The sequence below is a fragment of the Aythya ferina genome (genome assembly GCF_964211825.1).
Source record: "Aythya ferina genome assembly, chromosome: 1".
Taxonomy (NCBI): Eukaryota; Metazoa; Chordata; class Aves; order Anseriformes; family Anatidae; genus Aythya; species Aythya ferina.
In genome coordinates, this window is record NC_140296.1 from 194,548,890 (window position 1) to 194,570,126 (window position 21,237).

Genomic DNA, 21,237 nt, shown 5'->3' on the forward strand with positions numbered 1-21,237 from the left:
GCCTGTGGTGTGGAGGATGGTGGCTGGAATATCGATATGGGAGGCTTGGCAGGTGGGTTATATCACAGCCCCAAAACCCACCACAGCTAGCACCATATATTCAGGATGGTAGAAATAACCGCTGGCTGGAAACGAAATGTACCCACGCCCCATGCCACCACCCTGGGCCTTGAAAAACAAGTCTTGGAGCAACGTGGCACCCCAGAAATAATTGAGTCAGACAGTGGGACTCGTGTCCAGAACAATCTCACAGCCACCTGGGCCAAGAAGCACGGCACTGGGTGGGTGTATCACATCCCCTGGCACAAACCAGCCTCTGGGAAAATCGAATGATACAAGGGGTTGTTGAAGACTACACTGAAGGTGATGGGTGCTGGGGCACTCAAACACGGGGATGCACACTAGTCAGCATTAGGGGATCTGCCAATTGAACTGGCCATGCACAATCAAGCCTGTTACATACTGTAGAAGTATGTGCAAGTCCCTGCAGTGCACATAAAGGGTGTGCTGGGGAAGGCAGTCTGGGCTACTCCTGCCTTGGGCTAAAGCAGACCCATCTGTGGGCTTGCTTTTGCTCAGGGATCTGGGTGCGCTTGGTGGATAAAGTGCAAGAATGGGGAAGGCAGATGTGTGCCTTGGGGGGATTTGATGTTGGGCAGGAGCAGCAAATGATTTGATTTGTACGATGTTAATTGCTGTGCAGTTATGCACGTCATCGCTGCTATGGCTGTTATATGCCACACCAGTGGGATTACAGTAAGGATCACAGATTAAAGAAAGAATGGATTTTGATGGAACCTGGCTTCAGCGTGTGACAATCCTGTACCAAACACCATCTCTCCTGCCATGAAGGACTGTTATAACAGATGGAGCTCACATTGCATTGTGCATCACTTGCCTTGTTCATTCCTTTACTGTTACTGTTGCCATCATTCCTTCCATTTCTACCCTATTAAACTGTCTTTGTCTCATATCATGAGTTTTATCTCCTTCTGATTTTCTCCTCTGTCCACCTACCCTGGGCAGGGGGTGAGTGAGGAGCTGTGTGGCACTGAGCTGCCTGCTGGGTGAAACCACAGTCGTGTTCAGAGGAGGGATCCTTCCTGAATACCACAGCACAGGGCCTCTCATGTTGGTACTTATTTGAATACAGAAAAGGGAAAGCTGTCCACTGTTAGCTGTTACTAGACCATGTTTCTGTCTTTGGAGAGAGCCTGTCCTGTTGTGGGAAGAAAGGTTTGTTTGGCTTGATTGTTCTTTGACGTGTCCGTATTTATTACATGCTCATCTTTTATCCTGTTTTCTGGCCACTTAGCCGATGTGCTATTGTTCTTCTCTTACACTGTGGAAACTGAATCTGGGCTACGTGGTCTGTAGTTTTTGTCTTGCTTTCCTTTCCACCTGTTTCTTCAAGGTGTCATGTTTATCCTCTTACAGATTTGGAGAATGCGTTTCAGGTTCTCACTGATTTATTACAGTTTTGCTTCTCTTTTAGTGAACTGCCTTGGTACTCAAGGGTAAGCAAGGATCCTCATCGCGAAGCCTGCTTGATTTGGGGGAAGTAGCCCATGTTTTACACTCCCCAGTGTGCGGTTACGAATCATCAGAGTCCATCTAGCACCTGCTGCTGAAGGAGAACGTCCTTGCTTTCTGCTTCCACTTGTGTGCTCTTGTGCCAAGCTTGGGTGCTTCTTGGACCTCACAGTGAGCCAATTTGTCTTGTTAAGGCAGCAGAAAAATTAGCCAACTCCTGAGTGATTGAGTTTATTGCTAAGTCAGCAAATTATATTAGTATACAGAGCCAGAGGTAGCTCAAGGGCGAGTGCAGGACTATGCTGTCAGCCTGTTCCATGACAGCAGGCACTTTGCTGCTTCAGGGAAGTAACTTGAATTCTCCTTGTCCACCCCTTTCTGAAGTCCTTTATTCCATGTTGCCTATGTTAACTGTGGTTAGACACTGGATATTCAGGTAGTGCAGAGAACAGTGTAAGTATTTTAAAGGAAAGTATGTAAGGGGCATGATTCTGATGGTTCATGATTGTGTAGTCTCTTCAGATCAGTGGCTCTCCTTTTTTCCTGACAGTTCTGGACATCTTGAACTTTTATTTTTCTTTTACCCATTCCAGGTCTCCTTCAAGCAATTGTAGTATTATCTTCCCTTTGCTGTCCTCCATGTTTAGCTCTTGCAAGTTTATTTTTGGGGAGATATTTTTGCTGTTCACTCTCTGATTTCTGGAATCCTGTTTGCTTGAAAATACCTTGGCTCCTCTAATCTTTGAGGGGACTTGCTGAAAACACTTCTCTCTAACAGAAATCTGAACTAGTAGGATACTATTTCATTTTCTTATCCTTAAAGACTTTCATCTTCACATTGTGTTATTTTCATGTATTCTGCGATCACAGGAATCTTTTATGTTGGAGCATGTCTCAGTTGTTTCAGTAGCTTTCAATATAAATTTTGCTTTTAGTCGAAAGCTCTTTGGATGTCTGGTTAGTTAATGAAGTTGTAGAGGTTGATAGTACCTGTTTGCTGCTACACGAGTTTCCAAAGTACATCTTTTTTTCTTCTTTTGGACGATGAAAATACTGACTTTTAGCTTGTTAAAGCATATATGTTGCACCATAGAGATTGCTTGAAAAAAACAAAGACTTTTTTGATGGTCGATGGCAGCCTGTATTCAAAGCAAAAATGTTTTCCCTTATTTAGTAGCGTCGAACAGCATCAGTTCATATGGAATGACTTAATCTGCACACATGCTTGTTTGTTCTACACTTAAAGCAGTACTCAAAGGTAACTTTTCTGATGGCTTTGTCATTGATATATGTTGGCTAGTCACGTGTTACTCTTTCAGATTGGGATATTCTGTACTGACGGGAAAAAAAGAAAAAACACAAACAAATTAAACAGAGCCCTAGAGCTTTGTACTGGCAGCTTGGAGAGAATCTGAGACTGAGCCTTGCCACAGGCCTTCCTAAGTTACAAGAGTGTAATTGCTACTTTGCTTTGCAAGGTTGTTTTCCATGAAGGTTTCTCATTGATGCTATTAATTCATTAATTCATTTTTGGGATTCTTTATCAACTGCTTCACTGTTTGTGTGTCAGTGGAGTACATAACAATAGGTCATCTTGCTTTTAAGTAGTTGGCTTATCCATCCTGTGTTATTTGAGGATTTCAGCTGCAATGTGAAGTATGTGAAGCGATAGTAAGTGGTAGAAGGGCTCTGGTAGAACTGCTCTTGCAATAAAAAGCCTTGAGATGCATCTCCTAAAAATTCTGTTTAGGAAATGGTATGTTTGAAATTCAAGCTTTGGTGATAATGAATCACCTTTGAAAAACCATAAAACTGTCAAGGTGTTTTAATCTGATCCCCCAAACTGACTAAAAGACCCTTAAGGAATACATAAGCTTTAAGAGCAAGCAGATTTATAAGTATTCTTAAGCTGAGTAATTCTGAGTATTATTTTCAACAAATGATGGAACTGAAACAGATGTAAGCTTTCAAGGATTTGAAAAGAGGTAGCAAGCAAAACAGAAAGCCTTTTGGGCACCTTTTTCCAAGTGTACCAAGTAAGAAACACTGCATTGAGTCCTGGGCATCCCTGGCTATTGCTGCTGAGTTAGCAGAATAAGTGCAATAACAGCGAACACGAAGCTGGATTGTTCCTTGCTCTAATGTGCAAATTTGTAAGTGCATTGCTTGTGCACTTGGGTTGAAATGAAAACCCGCTATTCTTACGTCTCAGCTTATTTCTGTGGTTATTTAATGTTTTTGTTATTTTTAATTGGTTCTCCTGAGTGTGTGATTCCACTCATGTTGACCATATGATAGAAAAGCTACATGTCAGTGATCGCTTCTTTTATTCTGGATTTAGATCGATCCAACTGTTTGAGCAAACTTGTAACATACACGTCAGTGTTTACCCTGTTCTAGTGACATTAGAATTGGTAAATCAGATTCTGTGGTTGGTGTACAACTTAATGTATGGAACTTGATGTATTATTCTGCTTTTAGTGTATCAGCATTGTTTTGGAGAGTTTAGAATTGCATAGGGTAATCTGCCTCTTCCTATGAACAAATCAGCAAAAAGATGGTGCTGGTAGGGGTAAGAGTAAGAAAACATTGCTGCTATCTTCTATGCTATTTTATATCTTATCCTGCTATGCTTAGATGTAGATTATCCTTACTTTAAGAGGTTTCATTTTACTTTTGTTATTGCTTAAACATGAGTAGAAGTCTTTTTTTTTTTTTTTCCTTTTCACACTATTACTTAGTAGCAGTCTAAGTGTGGAGAAAAAAATAATTATTTTGTTAGCGAGTTCTCCTTTCTACTAGTGACCTCACCTCTTTTTATATGTTTTTCTAACGCTTTACCTTAATCACATGTGCCATTTAAGGGCATGGGCTGCAATGGCACGAGTCTAGAGTTGGGATGCTGTAATGCTGCCATGGACTGGATGATATTTAAATGGTCCTTTCCAGCTGAGCTATTCTATTTGTGCCCAGCCCATGGGAGAGATGAGAGAGCAATTTCTCAAGGGCAGCTGGAAGTCATCTTGTGCTTGCTGGCAGCTCTGAAGCAGAGACCAACCACGTCTGCTGCTGCAGGAAAACGCAGTGGAAGAGGGTGAGCAGTTGGAGATGGCTGCTGCAGAAGATGATGCTCACTGCCACCAGCTGCCTCCTCTGCCAGGCTGCCTCTTGTTCTTTCCGGCTAGGCGTTCATTTTCATGGTCTCGCTCTTACATTTCTTTCCTAAGGAAAAAGTTAAGGCATGTAGGTGTACATGGCAGCTTCACGTCCTGGCCAGGAGTGGTGGAATGCTAAGCACGCTCAGCTACTTATGCTAGGAGGAGAACAACCCATTTACACCTTTGGTTTGTCAGTAAACTGACAAATCTGTGGCTAGCTGCACCTTTAGAAGGTGTTTTTCTGGCTACTGTGGAATTGATGTGCAGTAAGCCACTAAGGAAAGGGCTGTCCCTTTCTTATCCCATTGCCTCAGTCCTGTGAGCCCCTGCCACTTGGTGCAGGAGCAGACACCCCTGCGGGCTGAGCTGGTGGGAATTCAGCAGAACTGGGTGTTTGCTGAGGACTTGCCACCAAATCAGCAGGTGTCAGCGCAAAAGAGCTGCAGGAATGTATGACTATGGATTTGGGGGGTAGGGGAGTGCTGCTTTCTAGCAGTACTGCTTTTTTTTCAGCGTGGCTCTGGCTTGCCGTTAATCAGCTCAGATATCCTGTGAAGGCCTTGTGGTGGTTTTATTGGGGGTGGGCAGCCGAGCTCCACCACAGCCGCTTTCTCACTCCCCCTCCTCAAAGAGGAACGGGGAGAAAATACAATGCAGAGGGCTCAAGGGTTGAGATAAGGACAGGGAGATCGCACAGTAATTATCGTGACGGGCAAAACAGACTTGGCATAGGGAGATAATAACAGGCAATAAATCCTACTAACAAGCTAGAGAAGTGAAACAAAGGAAAGAAACCAAAAGCACCTATCCCCTATCCATCCTCTTCCACCTCCTCCCCCCAAAGCAGTGCAGGGGAATGGGGAAATGGGGGTTGTGGTCAGTCTGTAGTGCTGCTTCTCGGTCACTCTCGTCCCCTGTGCCACGGGGTCCCTCCCATGGGATGCAGTCCTTGACGAACTGATCCTGTGTGGGCTGCCCACAGGCAGCAGCTCTTCAAGAACTCCAGATACGGCTCTGTACCACGGGGTCCATCCCCCAGGAGCAAACTGCTCCAGCACGGGTCCCCCATGGGTGGGTGGCAGCTCCCCCCAGACCCCCTACTCCTGCGTGGGCTCCTCTCCACGGGCTGCAGCTCCGGCCTGGGGCCTGCTCCTGTGGGGGCTCTCCATGGGCCGCAGCCTCTTCCAGGCCACATCCACCTGCCCCACCGGGGGCTCCTCCACCCCTGGGGGGGCTGCAGCGTGGAGATCTGCTCCATGTGGGACCCATGGGCTGCAGGGGGACAGCCTGCTCCACCAGGGGCCTCTGCACAGGCCGCAGGGGAACTGCTGCTGCCTGCCTGGAGCACCTCCTGCCCTCCTGCTGCACTCACCTTGGTGTCTGCAAGGCTGTTCCTCACTCCTCTCACTCTCCCAGCTTCTCTGTGGTGCAGTATTTATTTTTTTTCCCCCCTGTGTTAAATGTGCTCTCACAGAGGCTTAAAACATCACTTACTGGCTCAGCTCTGGTCAGCAGTTTGACCCTTACCAAACACAGGGCAGCTTCTAGATCCTTCTCACAGAAGCCACCCCTATGCCACCCCCTGCTACCAAAACCTTGCCACGTAAACCCACTACAGGCCTCCTTTTAGTTACTCCTCCATGGCATGGGCACGTGTGACAGGGGGATCTGAAGGAGAGGGTTTGGTTCTCAGTTTCTGGAAGGCAGCTTGATACATCCTTGTAGCTTCTAAGAAGGGCACGATGTTGATCCATATTGTATGGTTTTGTCTTTTCTGGAACTGCTGTGAATTACCTTCCTCATTGTCATAGTTAAGAGAGCTCTGGAAACGTGAGCAGTCTTTTGGCTGTGGACCAGAGTTCTGTTGTACTTCATTACCTGTTTTCCCTGCATCTTTTTCTTCTTGCTTTGTGTGCAGAATGCCTAGAGATGCAGTGCAAGGGAAATGCCTTGTTGGTTTGTGCCGTAATCCATCTGCTCTCCCCTCTGTTCTGATCATATTTCGTTTGATAATGCTGCTGTGTTCAGCCTGTTAAATAGGGAATCAGATGCTTAAGAGAGAGTGGTCCTGATCACTTAAGACAGATCAGTTTAAGTTCTGTTGCTTTGTTTATTTTAAATACAGTACTTTTCCTATTCAAGGTTGAAATGAGATTTTTGTTAAACAGGTGTTGAATGTTACAGCCCTTCAAGTGGGAGGAGAGCAGAAGACAGGAAAATGAAGGATTAGTTGTCCTTCTTTCTCTTCCTGTACCAACTCTACTTGGGCATTGTCTTCACCGTGATAATCGGTTGCAGTTAATGGGCTCACACAGTGGCCGTACTGGAGAGGGTGATGAGCAGAATTGTTTAATTAGTTGCAAATCAGGGTGCTGCGGAAGTCTTAGAGGAAAAAGTGAAAACTCGGACGTGAGTTAAATGTGCAGATCAGGTAGATAGGTAATGCAGGTAAGAATGATGATTTATCACTGAGTAGAACATACTTGAACAGTCTTTCACAGTTGCTACTTCTGGAATATTATTTTCTTGAAAGACAATATTTACTCCGTCTTACTTTCAGACTTTAAAATATAGAAGATAGTTGTCATGCATCTTTAATGAGAACTTCTGTCTTTGGTGATGACTTCATAGTAACTGAGCTCAATAATCTTGAGTACAATGAGGACTGTGTAGGACTTGATATCAATCAGAAAATGTAAGCACAGAGATTAAAGGTATTTATTGAATGCAGACTGGGTGGTAGTGACCTTGATGTAACTTTTACTGTCATATTCTACTTGTAGGTAAAAAGAACATACTCTCATGGTACGTATAGAGCTGGCCCAATGAGACAGATCAGCCTGGTTGGAGCAGTTGATGAGGAAGTGGGGGATTACTTTCCTGAATTCCTTGATATGTTGGAAGAATCACCCTTCTTAAAAGTAAGGACAGAAGGGAATAGGGTGGGAGAAGGGGGACAACGCTCTCTAGTACTCTTGTAATAAAGTGAGATATTCACTTAGATAACTGAGTTGCTTAATAAATGTTTGCATTGTGACAGAGGCTGCTTTAAAAAAAAAAAAGGTAACTCACTTAAAAACTGTGCCTTGTATTTCCCATTAGTGTACACTGCCATGGGGAACGCTTTCTAGCTTAAAGTTAGAGAGTCGTAAAGACAGTGATGATGGTCCCATTATGTGGGTACGTCCGGGAGAACAGATGATCCCCGTGGCTGACATGCCAAAGTCACCTTTCAAAAGGAAGAGGTACGTTGAAATATTTTTGCTTGATGTGTGTTTGATTGGTTTGCAAATTCACTTTATTCCAAACCTTTTGCTGGTTAATATTTTATCTTATCCTAAACTTCTGTAAGTCGTCTTAAAATACATACTTTTACGTTGCTTTGCTTTGTGAGAGTTGTTTTTGTTATTGGTGGTGATGTTTTTGTTTTGCTTTTTAATTGTTTGCTGTCTGGACAGGTAAGGTGCTCGTTCTCTCTGTAACTTAAGAACTTAAGGTTACAGAGCAGTCTAAATGTTCCTCACTTCGTCCATGCAACAAACTTCTGATGTAGCGAGGTGAAAAGTGCAGAGAAATGTAAGTAGGCGAACTGCTGATGTATGCTAGGAGATGGGTATTAACACCCCTGCTCTTAAACATGATCAGAATCTTTAAGGATCTCAAGGGACAAGAGCTTCTCTCTCATCAGGAGGGTGACACGTGCAACATTAAATGCCATCTTCACGCTGCGCTGTGTTACTGGTGTAAGTACTAGCTTAAGAGTGAGGATGCCTCTGCAGAACTTGAAAGCTACGTGATGTCTTTGGAGCTCTCTTGCTTAAAATTCGAGTATAAAAATGAAGGGGACAAGAACTGGAAGCAAGGTCAAATGCCTTAGAAGGAGTATACAGACAGCAACCATGGAGGGGATGAAGTTTCAAGCCGAAGTCCATTTGGGGTTGAATTTGGCAAGATGTGAAGGGCAATAAGGACTTCTACAGGTATATGGGCAGCAAAAGAAGTTGTAGGGAAAACTTAGGCTGTCTGCTGAATGGGGCAAAGGTCTGAGAGACAAAGGACATAGAAAAGACCAAGGTTCTGGGAGCTTTCTTTGCCCTGCTCTTTACTGGTCAGATTGGCCTTCAGGGCTCCCAGGTCCTAGAGACAGTGGGAAGGTCTGGAGCAAGGACTGCCGGCCTTCAAGGGAGGAGAGCTGAACAGATTAAGACATAAGCCCTGGGGCTTGACAGGATGCACCTAGAGGTGCTGTGGGAGCTGGCCAGTGTCGTTGCAAGGCGACTCTCAATTACCTTTGAAAGGTCATGGCAGTTGGCAAAGGTTCCCGAGCACTGGGAGAAAGCAAATATCACTGATCCTTTAGAGGGGTGAGAAGCAGAAGCCAGGACCTGGGGAAAGTGTGTGCTGGTCAACATCAACTTGACCCTTGGAAGGATGCCATTTTGAAACATAAGGGACAAAAAAGGTATTGGGAGTAGCTAGCCTTGGTTTACAGAGAGGAAATCATGCGTTACCAACCTGATGGTCTTCCTCATGAGGGGAGCGGAGGGGCAGGCGCTGAGCTCTGCTCTCTGGGGACAGCGACAGGACCCGAGGGAACGGCATGGAGCTGGGACAGGGGAGGGTCAGGCTGGGGGTTAGGGAAAGGTTCTGCATCCAGGGGGTGGTCGGGCACTGGGACAGGCTCCCCAGGGCAGTGGGCACAGCACCGAGCTGCTGGAGTTCAAGGAGCATTTGGACAACGCTCTCAGACACAGGGTCTGATTTTTGGGTGGTCCTGTGTGGAGCCAGGACTTGAAGATCTCTGTGGCTCCCTTCAACGTCAGGGTGTTCTGTGAATCCGTGACTCAGTTCTATTACACAACTAAATGACTGGCTCAGTGGATGAGGGGGGTGCTGGGATGGTGTTAATCCTGACTTTAGAAAGGCTTTCTACACTGGGCACCTATTTTTCATAAATTTCTCAAATTCAAATTAATGAGGAACAAACCAGATGGATAGACAATGAAGTGAACTGAGAACCAGCTTAATTGCTGTGCTCGAAGGATTGTGATCAGCAGCACAGGGTCCAGCTGGTGGGCAGCACTCCAGGTGTTGAAGAGCATTGGCCAAAGGTGTCAACACCTTCATTAATTAATGATGGGACAGAGAACACCCTCAGCAAGTTTGTGGACAACAAAAGCTGGAAGGAGCAGTTGATGCACAAAAGGGTTGTGCTGCCAAGCCAGAGGGCCCTTGACAGGCTGGAGAACATCAGGCCAGCAGAAGTCTCACAAGGTTAACTCAGGGAAGTGCAGAGTCCTGCAGCTGTGAGGAATAACCCTGTGCTCTGCAGGCTGGAGCCCAACTGGAAAGCAGCCTGACAGGAAAAGAGTTGAGGGTCCTTGTGAATGCCAAGTTGGCCGTGAGCTGTCAGCGTGCCTTTGAAGCAGAGCAACAGCCTTTTGGACGGGGTTAGGAAGAGCACTGCCAGCAGGGATGGAGGCAATTCTTGCCCTCTGCTGAGCCACATCTGGGATGTCATGCCCAATTTGGGGCTCACTAGTTGAAGACACGGCCGTACTGGAGCAGGTCTGGTGACACGCAAGGGGGTGGCTGGGAGAACTGGGGTGCAGCCTTGGGAAAGGGAAGCTCAGTTGGGATCCCATCAATGTGTATGAGCACCTGACGGAGGGCTGTTTAAGAAAATAAGTCAGACTATTTTCATCAGTGCCCTGTGGCATGACAAGAGGCAACAGACATCAGCTGAAATAAAAGATTTTCTATTTAAAATAAGAAACAAAAGCAAGCATACACAAAACCACCTTTACAGTGTGGGCACTTGAACCCTGGAGCAGGCTGCCCGGAGCCTGTGTGGTTTGTGACCTTGGAGATGCTCAGAACGTGGCTGGACGCAGTTGTGAGCAACCCACTGGCGGAGCAGAGGAAGGCAGACCGCACGCTTTCCAGATGTCCCTTCTAACCTTGGCTGTCCTGTGGTTTTAAGCAGAGCATTTCTTGGGAAATGTGTTGCAGCACGCAGTGTGGGCTGGAGCTGGACAGGAAACGCTCTTGTGGCTCTGCTTCCCCCTGCATTGTGTCATCCACGTTCGTTAAGCCCTGGAGAGATGATCTATTTCTGCTTCTCGTTCCCAACTCTACAACATGAAACTAAAAACACATGCACGTTTTCCAGCTGTTTGGTGAAAACTGAACAATCAAACTACTTGAGGGACAGCTGAGGTGTCTATCACTGTTACTTGTATTGTCAGCTGAGCTGGAACCAGAGCGCTTACAGCATGGCTCAGGCAATGAAGCTCCAGGACCCTTTGTTAGGGCATGTAACTGAGAGAGACAGTCATTAGGGTCTTTCAGTGCACTTAGAGCTTGACTATTTTTTTAATATTGCATCAGCATTCAGATTTTTTTTTTTTTTGCTTAGCTTATTGCATATTTTATTTGTCTTAAGTGTTGCTGTCTCATTTGACTGTACGTTCCCGCAGCCTTGGGTAGAAATGAAGTAATTAAGGGAAATTTCCATGTCACTAGTATTGTTTTTTTTTTCTTATACAGAACTACCAATGAAATAAAAAACTTGCAGTACCTACCTCGAACCAGTGAACCCCGTGAAATGCTATTTGAAGACCGGACGCGCGCCCATGCAGATCACATAGGACAAGGTTTTGAACGCCAGACCACCGCTGCTGTGGGAGTGTTGAAGGCTGTGCACTGTGGAGAGTGGTACGTGGTGTTTGACTTCCTCAGCTAGGCCTCTGAGACACATTTACCTGAATTTCTCTTTATTATGAGTAGTCAAAGCACTGAATAAGCTGACCTAGTGTTACAGATACTTAAATAAGACTTAGATAAGACTTAGTAGGTACTGGACTTTCTTCCCCTTTATCTGTGTGTGCTAGGTGTGCTTGTCTGCCCTCTGCCAGATGGGCTACAGCTTTGCTGTGTGGTTGAAGCTAGAAAGGTGCCTTGCAATGACAGCGTAATAGCAATAACTGAGTTGCTGTAACTAAATTGCCACTGGATGTAAAAACATTTTGCACTCTGTATTGCTGTAAACAGCACATGTAGATGGACTGGGATTGCTGCATTGGAGGTGCAGACAAACCTTTTGGCAATTTTTTGGGTTGTCTGTTGTGAATCTTTATGCTTCTGCTTCAAGGTTGTGGCAGCCCTGATTTATGTATGGTAGGTCACATAAGAAGGATCCTTCTGGAGGCTGTGTGATATTCCTTGGTGTCTCTCTGAAATTCCCATATGTGACTCAGGAAATGAATCTATCTCGTTAGAAGTTGTTTACATTGTGGTCAAAAAAAAAAAAACCAACCCCCAAACCCTAGTCATGTGGCTTCCCTGGCTCAGAACGGAGTCGTTTTTCAGGAACTTCTGACCTTTTTTTTTTTTTTTAGGAGAATAACCTTTAGTTTTGGAGGTTACTTTTACATATGTAAAACACAAAGAACATCTTTTGCTCTTCTTACCTTCCTGTCTAGAATTTAAAGGACTTGAATTCCCTCTGGATGAGATGATGCAAATTTGTGTTACAGTGATTGGATTCATTGCAATAGAAAATACAATAATTGCCATCGGGGAAGAACTGGATTGCTCTGAAGACTGTGGTTTTATTTTGGGCTCTGAGATCTTTCTGTTCACTTCCTCATCAGGCTGATGATAGCTGGAGCCTTAAACTTCCTGCTTGCTCTGATTGTGAGAAGCTGGAGTGAATTAAGACTGAGGAGTGGTAGAACTATAGTTGGGATACTGTGTAAATCGGATGGGGGGAAGAGAAGGAGATGTTCGAAGCTTTATCAAGAAAAAATTTAACTTGAGTGCCCATGGAAATTAGTAAGAATTCAACAGTAAATAAATGTCTGCGGGATCTTCCCATCCTCACCCTATCTCTCCATAACAAGATTCTCCTCCCCTCAACATCATTACATAATTACATGTTCATTTACGTTCTAAAAATGTTTCCCTGCCTTTTATGCTTCTCAGATTTAAAGCCATCTTCTCTCATAGGTTGGAACTTGTGGAAAAGAGAATCTATCCAACCTACACTTAAACTGGAAAAATTACTGGAATTAGAAGAAAAAATCACTATAGATAAGTGATCTGAAGATAGTTAAAACTAGGCAAAATTATCCAACAAACTTGAAAGTACTTCAGTTTGGGGAGGGGAAGTAGCAATCAGCGTTTCCCTTCAGTATAAGGACTGAAAAGGCATTTTTTAATGCAGGAAAAATGTGGAACTGACATATGTATGGGAGGAAAATGCTGAATGCAGCATAAAATGAAAATATTTCAATCTTGATTTGACCTCCGTGGTAACTTCTTCCCCTGTCCCGCTATTTGTATGGTTTTGAAAAGGCACTTCCTTGTACTTAAAGGGAACTAAGCAAGGCTTAGGATAATGTAACACCATTACTTAATATCTGAAATTATTTTCAGGTGTTCTATCATCTTTACCATAATTCTTAAGCTGTGAGATATGTACTAAAGGAAGCAACATGCATGGAAATCTTAAACTGATCTTAAGGACAATTTCTAATCCATTTGAGTAGTTCAACAGATTTAAACTTTTGTTGAATGTATTCTACGGGTGATTAGGAAAAGGAAAGGAAAAACACCTGTTTTAATGATGAGATGCCATATATAAAAATCATATTTTCTATGAGGAGAAAATAAAGCTCATTGAACTGTGTGATCAGTTTGTATTTAGTTAGTGTAAGAGTGAATTGAGCTCGAGGGGAAAAAAAATAGCTTTGTGGTGCTTATAAGGGAGTATACGTGTAGAAAAGTACTTGGAGGTCAGGGAATTGCTTCCCACAGCTGCTGAATCCTTTGAGAAGTGCTGGCCGTGTTCGCGATGTGAATCGTTCTCATAGTTTACTTTTGTAAATGAGTTTACTCTGGGGGTTTTGTGGTCAGAGGAAACTGAAGAAGAGGAAATATGCCTTGCTTTATGAGCTGGGCGCAGAGTGCTATTAAGGGTAATACATATCCATAATTTGGGTAGACTACTTGGGCAGAAAGCCTCCATGATAGTGTTTAAGGGACGCTTCTGCAGCTGCCTGGAATGCTTATGTGGACAGTTTATCTTGAGGAATTGTATTTGCCTTTGTCAGTTTGTTTGATCTGTTTCATCAAGGAAAAACCCCGTAATATATCTCTGTCAGCTTTATGAAAAGATAGTGCTGTGTTGTGAGATAGTTGGTGGACCACAGGGGAAGATGTCGATTTTCAGAAAACAAACTTCATTGGGATCGTGGAACTATGAGTGCTGCTCATGGAGTAAGAGAACGGTGAGGCAATTAAATCTCTGGCCCATGTGAGGTTTTTAAAGGACCAAAGTAGAAAGTTAAAGGACTGAAGTAGAAAGCTGTGCTATTCCTTGTGTAACTGTGGAAGGAGTAGCACGGTTGCTCTTTGAGGACCGGGTAATTCAGGTGTTCAACACCAAATTTTTGGGTTAATGGAGTTGATCAGCATAAAGTGGTAAATGATAAGATCACCCGTATGGTGGACCAAGGGAAACGAGCTGATGTGATTTTTTTGGACTTCAGCAAGGCTTTTGACACGGTTTCCCATAGGATCCTACTGGACAAAATGTCCACCATACAGCTAAATAAAAACATCATACGATGGGTGAGCAATTGGCTAACGGGCAGGGCCCAAAGGGTTATGGTAAATGGAGCTGCGTCAGGCTGGCGGGCGGTCACCAGTGGGGTCCCTCAAGGCTCCATTTTAGGGCCGGTACTTTTCAATATTTTTATAAATGATCTGGATGTAGGAATAGAGGGTATTTTGAGCAAGTTTGCTGATGACACCAAACTTGGAGGAGTTGTGGACTCAAATGAGGGCGTAAAGGCCTTGCAGAGGGATCTGGACAGGTTGGAGAGCTGGGCGATCACCAACCGCATGAAGTTCAATAAGAGCAAGTGCCGGGTCCTGCACCTGGGACGGGGAAACCCTGGCTGCACGTACAGACTGGGCGATGAGACGCTGGAGAGCAGCCTAGAAGAGAGGGATCTGGGGGTCGTGGTAGACAGCAAGTTGAATATGAGCCAGCAGTGTGCCCTGGCAGCCAGGAGGGCCAACCGTGTCCTGGGGTGCATCAAGCACGGCATCGCTAGTAGGTCAAGGGAGGTGATTGTCCCGCTCTACTCTGCGCTGGTGCGGCCTCACCTCGAGTACTGTGTGCAGTTCTGGGCACCACAGTATAAAAAGGACATGAAACTATTGGAAAGTGTCCAGAGGAGGGCTACGAAGATGGTGAAAGGCCTGGAGGGGAAGACGTACGAGGAACGGCTGAGGTCACTGGGCCTGTTCAGCCTGGAGAAGAGGAGGCTGAGGGGAGACCTCATCGCAGTCTACAACTTCCTCGTAAGGGGTTGTCAAGAGGCAGGAGACCTTTTCTCCATTAACACTAGTGACAGGACCCGCGGGAACGGGGTTAAGCTGAGGCAGGGGAAATTTAGGCTGGACGTCAGGAGGGGGTTCTTCACAGAGAGGGTGGTTGCACACTGGAACAGGCTCCCCAGGGAAGTGGTCACTGCACCGAGCCTGTCTGAATTTAAGAAGAGATTGGACTGTGCACTTAGTCACATGGTCTGAACTTTTGGGTAGACCTGTGCGGTGTCGAGAGTTGGACTTGATGATCCTTAAGGGTCCCTTCCAACTCAGGATATTCTATGATTCTATGATTCTATGAAATGGTGCAATCCAGAAGCTGCTGATGACTGAAAGTGGGATTTATTTAGGTGTGAATATTAGGTAGAATGATGCGTCTTTTAGGGCACACAGGAACAGAATTGTCAAAGGAAAAGCTTTTGGGGATGGAGAACGTAACTGCAAACAGAAGTGTTAGTACTTGGAAGAACTAATTTTCTCTTTTCCCAAATATGACAAGCTCTTTACTTGAGAATTTCTAGAATTATTGGATTATGGCCTTGTTTAATTTACAAGATCATAAATTGTAGAAGAGCTGTGGCTCTTACTAGCAGACGTTTTAAGGACTCTACTCGTCCTTCAAGTCTGACAAATGCTGGTGTTGTCATTGTGCAGATTACTTAGCGATGTTCTCATGTGTGACACCAGGCGTGCTTTAGAACTTAGCAAATGCCTGTCAGGTTTGCAGTTGTGGGAACTGAAAGTCTGAGTGATGAGTAGACAGAGCAGCTCTGAGGAGAAGGCCCTGGGGGTATTGGTGGATGAGAAGCTCAACATGAGCTGGCAATGTGTGCTTGCAGCCCAGAAAGCCAACCGTGTCCTGGGCTGCGTCAACAGCAGTGTGGCCAGCAGGGTGAGGGAGGGGATTGTGCCCCTCTGCTCTGTCCTCATGAGACCCCACCTGCAGCCTGCGTTCAGTTCTGGGGCCCCAGCATAAGACACGGACTGGTTAGAGATGGTCCAGAGGAGGGCTGTGAGGATGATGAAGGGGTTGGAGCACCTCTCCTATGAAGGCAGGCTGAGGGAGTTGGGGTTGATCAGCCTGGAGAAGGGCCTTCCACTCTTTCTTCAATTAAAGAGGGCCTACAGGAAAGTTGGGGAGGGACTCTTTGTCAGGGGGTGTAGGGATAGGACAAGGGGGAATGGCTTTAAACTAAAAAAGGGGGAGATTTAGATGAGATATAAAGAAGTTCTTCGCTGTGAGGGTGGTGAGGCACTGGGCCAGGCTGCCCAGAGAAGCTGTGGCTGCCCCATCCCTGGAGGTGTTCAAGGCCAGGCTGGATGGGGCTTCGGGCAACCTGGTCTGGTGGGAGGTGTCCCTGCGCATGGCAGCGGGTTGGAACTGGGTGGTCTTTAAGGATCTCTTAACTGAAACCATTCCATGACCCTATAAAATTCAGGTGTGCTTTTACAGGGACAGCAAAGGCCACTTAATGTCATCGTTGTTGGTAAGAACTCAACCCCTCTGTCCAGTGCTTTAGCAGGCAGCTTCTGAGCTTCTGTTCTAGACCAGGGAGCTGTTAGTGCTTTTCTCTATGATCACAGGAACTTGTTTAATGTTGCCAGACCTTACCATGAATATTTCTGATGTAGCACTGGAGGTCAGTAATCTTGAATCTGTTTTGAAAAGTTAGAGCACAAAGTCTAGCAGTTTTGAAGAATGAGGTTAAAGAAAAAAGGTTCTTGCCATAAATAGTTCTGTCAGTGCTCTAGTAGGGAGTTAAATGGGTTTTTCCCGAGGTCACTTTTTTCCTAGGTCACTTTATAGTTTGGATTAAATGTCTTTTTGGACATCTAAATGAATTACTTTGCTATGATTTCACTTGATTTAGATCGTACAAAATGCAATCTCCAGGTTGCTGTGCTAAATAACAAATCTCCAATTTTAGAATTAAAAATTTCCTGGCATCCCTTTTGTAAACAGAGGAAATTGCCATGTTTTGTGGCAGGATTTCAGTAATGCATTAAATTGCACGTGTATACAGAGACTGAGGAAAGTAGTGTTTAAACAAAAATCGTTGACTTTGCATTATAGAGGATACAGTATAGAACATGGTGTAAATGAAGCAGTGAAAGCTTTGCTTTGGGTTGAAGTCTTTTAGCATGTGAATGCTCTTTGTACATACATCAGTGTTGGTTCTTCACCTCATTTTCAAGTGATGCTGACTCCAGACATAGGTACATATTCTTGCCTAATGTAAATCATCTTTTAAAAACATTTACTACGAAACATAACTGTATATAGCTGCATTGTAAAAAGGAGGTTAATGCAGCTAATATTTTGATGTCATTGATGAGAGATGGTTCTTTAAGGTTTTTGCCTTCAATACTTAAAACTTGCTCAGGAGTACTTAGAACCAAATGGAGAGAAACGCTTTCATCTTTGCAAAACTGAAAATAAAATACGCAATTTGAAAGATATCCCTAGCATACTTCCAGGCTTTTTTTTTTCTCATGAAAATAGCCTCAAGCTAGCTATTTTTTGCTTTGAGGTCAAGGCCTAAATTAAACAAACATGTCTCCTCAGTTTAAAAAGCCCCATAAACCGTACATCAGTGCCTGCTTCCTAGGACATAAATAGTACCGTGTGTACAGAGTGTGGTGATCCTTGTGTGTTTTGAGAAGACTGCTCCAATATCCGTGAAATACTCTGACACGTACCAAAGGGTTTTGCTTTACTGGGTAAATCCATGCTTGGGGCTTGTCCTGGGTGCCCATGGGGAGGCAGGAGGGTGCCCAGCTCTCTGGGGATGTTGTCACTGGGGATGTTGGCGCAGCCCCTGCGTGTCCCTGCGCAGCAGCCACACAGGTCCTGGTGTGCCTGTCCTCCCTGGGGAGGAGGAAGGGAGAAAGCTGTAACCCAGACTCTTACTGGCTGCTAAGCCGTCCTTGCAGAAACACTTGGCTTTTCAGCATGCACCTATAAACTCCAACACGAGCTTTGTCCTGTGTAAATGGAGTATTATCCGTGGATTTTTAAATGGAAACAAACCAACAAAATAACCCCCCCCCATCCCTCAAACACATGCAAAGCTTCATCTTCTGTGTGCCTGTGGAAGAACGGAGTATGGCATTTAGATCAGAAGGTGGTAGGGGTTTTGGCTACCTTTGCATTTTGTTAACTGACTGATTCAGGATAATTCCTCTAGAAACACTCTGATAAAAATGGTGAATATTTCAGGGGGATATTGTGGGACAACAAGTGAATTCCTATCTCAGTTTGAATACTGAGACAAACCATAGTTTAGGTTTTGTTCTTTTATAGCTCTCTGGTGAACACAAGTACTAGTGTTGTTTTTTAGGAGATATTGTGGCAGATGCCAGCCCAGCCTTTGCTGCTCATTAACATCATGGCAGATTAATGTAGAATCGGCTCTATTATGTCTGAGACTAAGATACTAAGCAATGTTAGCAGCACTCTGACAAGTATGATGGTGTCCTTGGAGGCAGCAGATGTGTATTCCCCATTGATGAGTGCTGATAGTAAGTCCAGCATCTGTCAGCAGCAAGGCAGGCTGAGGTCAGCTCAGAGTATTGAGCTCTGACTGTTCGTGGCTCCGTTTACTGCCACTTCTTTAAAAAATGAAATATAAACGTGAAATTGTTGTTAACTTATTTAATCAGTATAACAAGCTCGTGATTGAGAACTAGCTATTTTAGTCAGCCTTTCTTCTCCAAAGTATATGTTATGGTAGAATTGCTGAGTTTATTTTTAGTTCATTTGCTTTATCCCTGCTACAGGGAATAAAGAAAATCTGCAAGCATGTTAGTTTCAGCCTCTGACTGTGCAACTCTTACTTTTATGTAGGTCTGAGCAGCCTCGTATAACCAAAGATGTAATTTGTTTTCATGCTGAGGACTTCTTAGAGGTAGTTCAGCGAATGCAATTAGACTTGCATGAGCCTCCGCTCTCACAGGTAAGCATGCTGTGAACAGCTAAGTGGGTCTCCTTTGTAAGTTATAAAACAAAGTTTTCATCCTTTTTTCCTTTTTCCTCCAGTGTGTCCAGTGGGTTGATGACGCAAAACTTAATCAGCTGCGAAGGGAAGGCATTCGATATGCCAGAATTCAGTTATTTGACAATGACATTTATTTTATCCCAAGGAATGTTGTGCACCAGTTCAAAACAGTTTCGGCTGTGTGCAGTTTGGCTTGGCACATCCGGCTCAAGCTGTACCATTCGGAGGAAGAACTCTCTCAAAATTCAAGTACTCTTGAAGCAGGGACCTCTGCAGACCCCAAGTCTTCGGTTATCGGACTTCAGACTGACAGCAGAATTTGTATGATCAGCAAAAATACCTCCGAAGACACCAAACTCTCAGATGCTCTGCAGACCAAGTGTCTGCAGCAGGAATTTATGCCGATAAAACACGAACCTATTGCATCTCACCGAATAAAAGAAGAATCCATGAATGTTGATCTTGTTGAAAAGACGGTGGCACCTAATGACATCAGGGGCCAGGCTGTGCAGACTGGATTGGATCGGATTGAATTGGCGACGTTTAAGTTTGAAATGGATTCCAAATTTGAGCCTGCCAACAAGGACTTACAAGGCAAGTTATGCCCTGGAAGCCACATACACCCGGATGATACGAGACAGCATAGTTCATCATATCCAAAACTGCACGGACAAAGAGAAGATGATTTTTTGTGCTAAATTTGTATATATTGTTTTAAATTCCTTTTTAAACTTAATGATGTAATAATGTAAAGATTCATAAATTCTGTGGGGCAAGTTTGTGACTTGCCTTCGCGTCTGTTACAGAAAATAGTTATGTAGCTTTGTAACATTCCTCAGTGCCTGTCCATAACTGTGAAGTATCAAAGCACTTAGGGCCAGATGCACTGTAAACACTGCAGGTTTAACATAAAGAAGTCTTTAAATAATTTTGAGTTGTAGGTTTTAGAGTAGAGCTGACATTTAACATATATATTTTTTGTAAGATGAGCCAGAGTTGTTTTTGACAATTCCAGGCTTTTCCATAGAGCTTATTTATACCAATTTTTTCATTTTAAATGTGTCAGCACTGTAGTGTAAATATCTTTTTTAAAGATCTTTTTAGTGTGATTTATACTGAAATGTGAGCCGCTTAATAAAGGTTCATAATAACAGATTGGTTTTATTTTTGGATCTGCAAAAAATAATTCAGTTAAACTGCCTCTCTAAATGGTTTTGCTTCTACCTGCACTGAAGCATAGGATGCCCTTACCCTGTTGTGGTGTGAGGAGCTGTAGCAGCCAGAGGTAGAGTTGAGGCATTCTTTGTAAACCAAGATTAGTCAGGATGCAGAATCAGTCCTCCCTTTACAGGGTTTCTTACAGCTGACCATTGAAGGCACTCCCCAGACTACTGTCACCAGATGGTAATGTGGAACAGAGGCAAGTGCTACCCGCAGCCTTCCCACATGTTGGGGAGTACGGTTGGGTACCGGGGGTTCCAGGAGTGCTGCCTGCAACTGCTGGCATCTCTCTGAGCTGGGGTGAGGTGGCAAACTCCTTTTCATGCTTACCTCCTCCCCCTGCACAAGCCATGATTAAGGAAGTTCCATTTCACATTTTTAAAAAAACAAGTCTAGCAGTTTCTACCTGCTGGTGAGTTACCTGGCTAAATTAGGTCAAAGAATGTTTTTAGATGGTTACAACAGCCTCAACTCGAGCAGTGACCTGAAATTCACGGAGGCAAATTTGGATTCAAACTGCTCCGTGTGCTGATAGTGCAAGGCAGTGGTCTGGTAGGAAGATCCCTTGTGAGTCCCAGTTAGGAAGAGTTGTTTCATCAAGGGAATGATAGTGGTGATGGAGTTAAGTGTTCACCTCTCTCTGTTCCTGTGGACCTCCACAGTTCTCCTAGGCCGTATTCTGAGGGAAGAGGATTTCAAGGCTAGCTAGCATCTGATGTGGTAATGGCAAACACTCTGTAATTTAACTTATTTAATTGTGTGTAACATATGTATAGTTCAAAGACATCTGAACGATATTTCTTTTTCAGGTAGCTACAAACAGCAGCAAACTGCCCTGCAGCCTGTCCTTCAACATAGTATTTAAACTTAAAAGCATAAGCCTGGTGTTTCTAAAGCCCTCTGTCTCCATTTTGGGGGGGATTTTT

At 44.3% G+C, this 21,237-nt stretch overlaps 1 protein-coding gene and 1 long non-coding RNA gene across 4 annotated transcripts in view; one reads left to right on the forward strand and one right to left on the reverse strand.

Annotated features, from left to right (window-relative positions):
- RSBN1L (round spermatid basic protein 1 like) overlaps positions 1-20,243 on the forward strand; it is a 49,984-nt gene extending 29,741 nt beyond the window's left edge. For all 3 annotated transcript variants that reach the window (XM_084497114.1, XM_084497115.1, XM_084497116.1), the window contains 5 exons: positions 7,475-7,612; positions 7,794-7,936; positions 11,241-11,408; positions 18,940-19,048; positions 19,132-20,243. In XM_084497114.1, the coding sequence (XP_084353240.1) occupies positions 7,475-7,612; positions 7,794-7,936; positions 11,241-11,408; positions 18,940-19,048; positions 19,132-19,788 (1,215 nt within the window). In that variant the 3' untranslated portion in view covers positions 19,789-20,243. The remainder of the gene's footprint in view (positions 1-7,474; positions 7,613-7,793; positions 7,937-11,240; positions 11,409-18,939; positions 19,049-19,131) is intronic.
- On the reverse strand, positions 10,430-12,368 carry LOC311423331. Its single transcript, XR_014685657.1, has 2 exons — positions 11,276-12,368; positions 10,430-10,838 (listed from the first exon to the last, which is right to left on the reverse strand). It is a non-coding gene; the product is annotated as an uncharacterized lncRNA (long non-coding RNA).
- Positions 20,244-21,237: the final 994 nt, after the last annotated feature.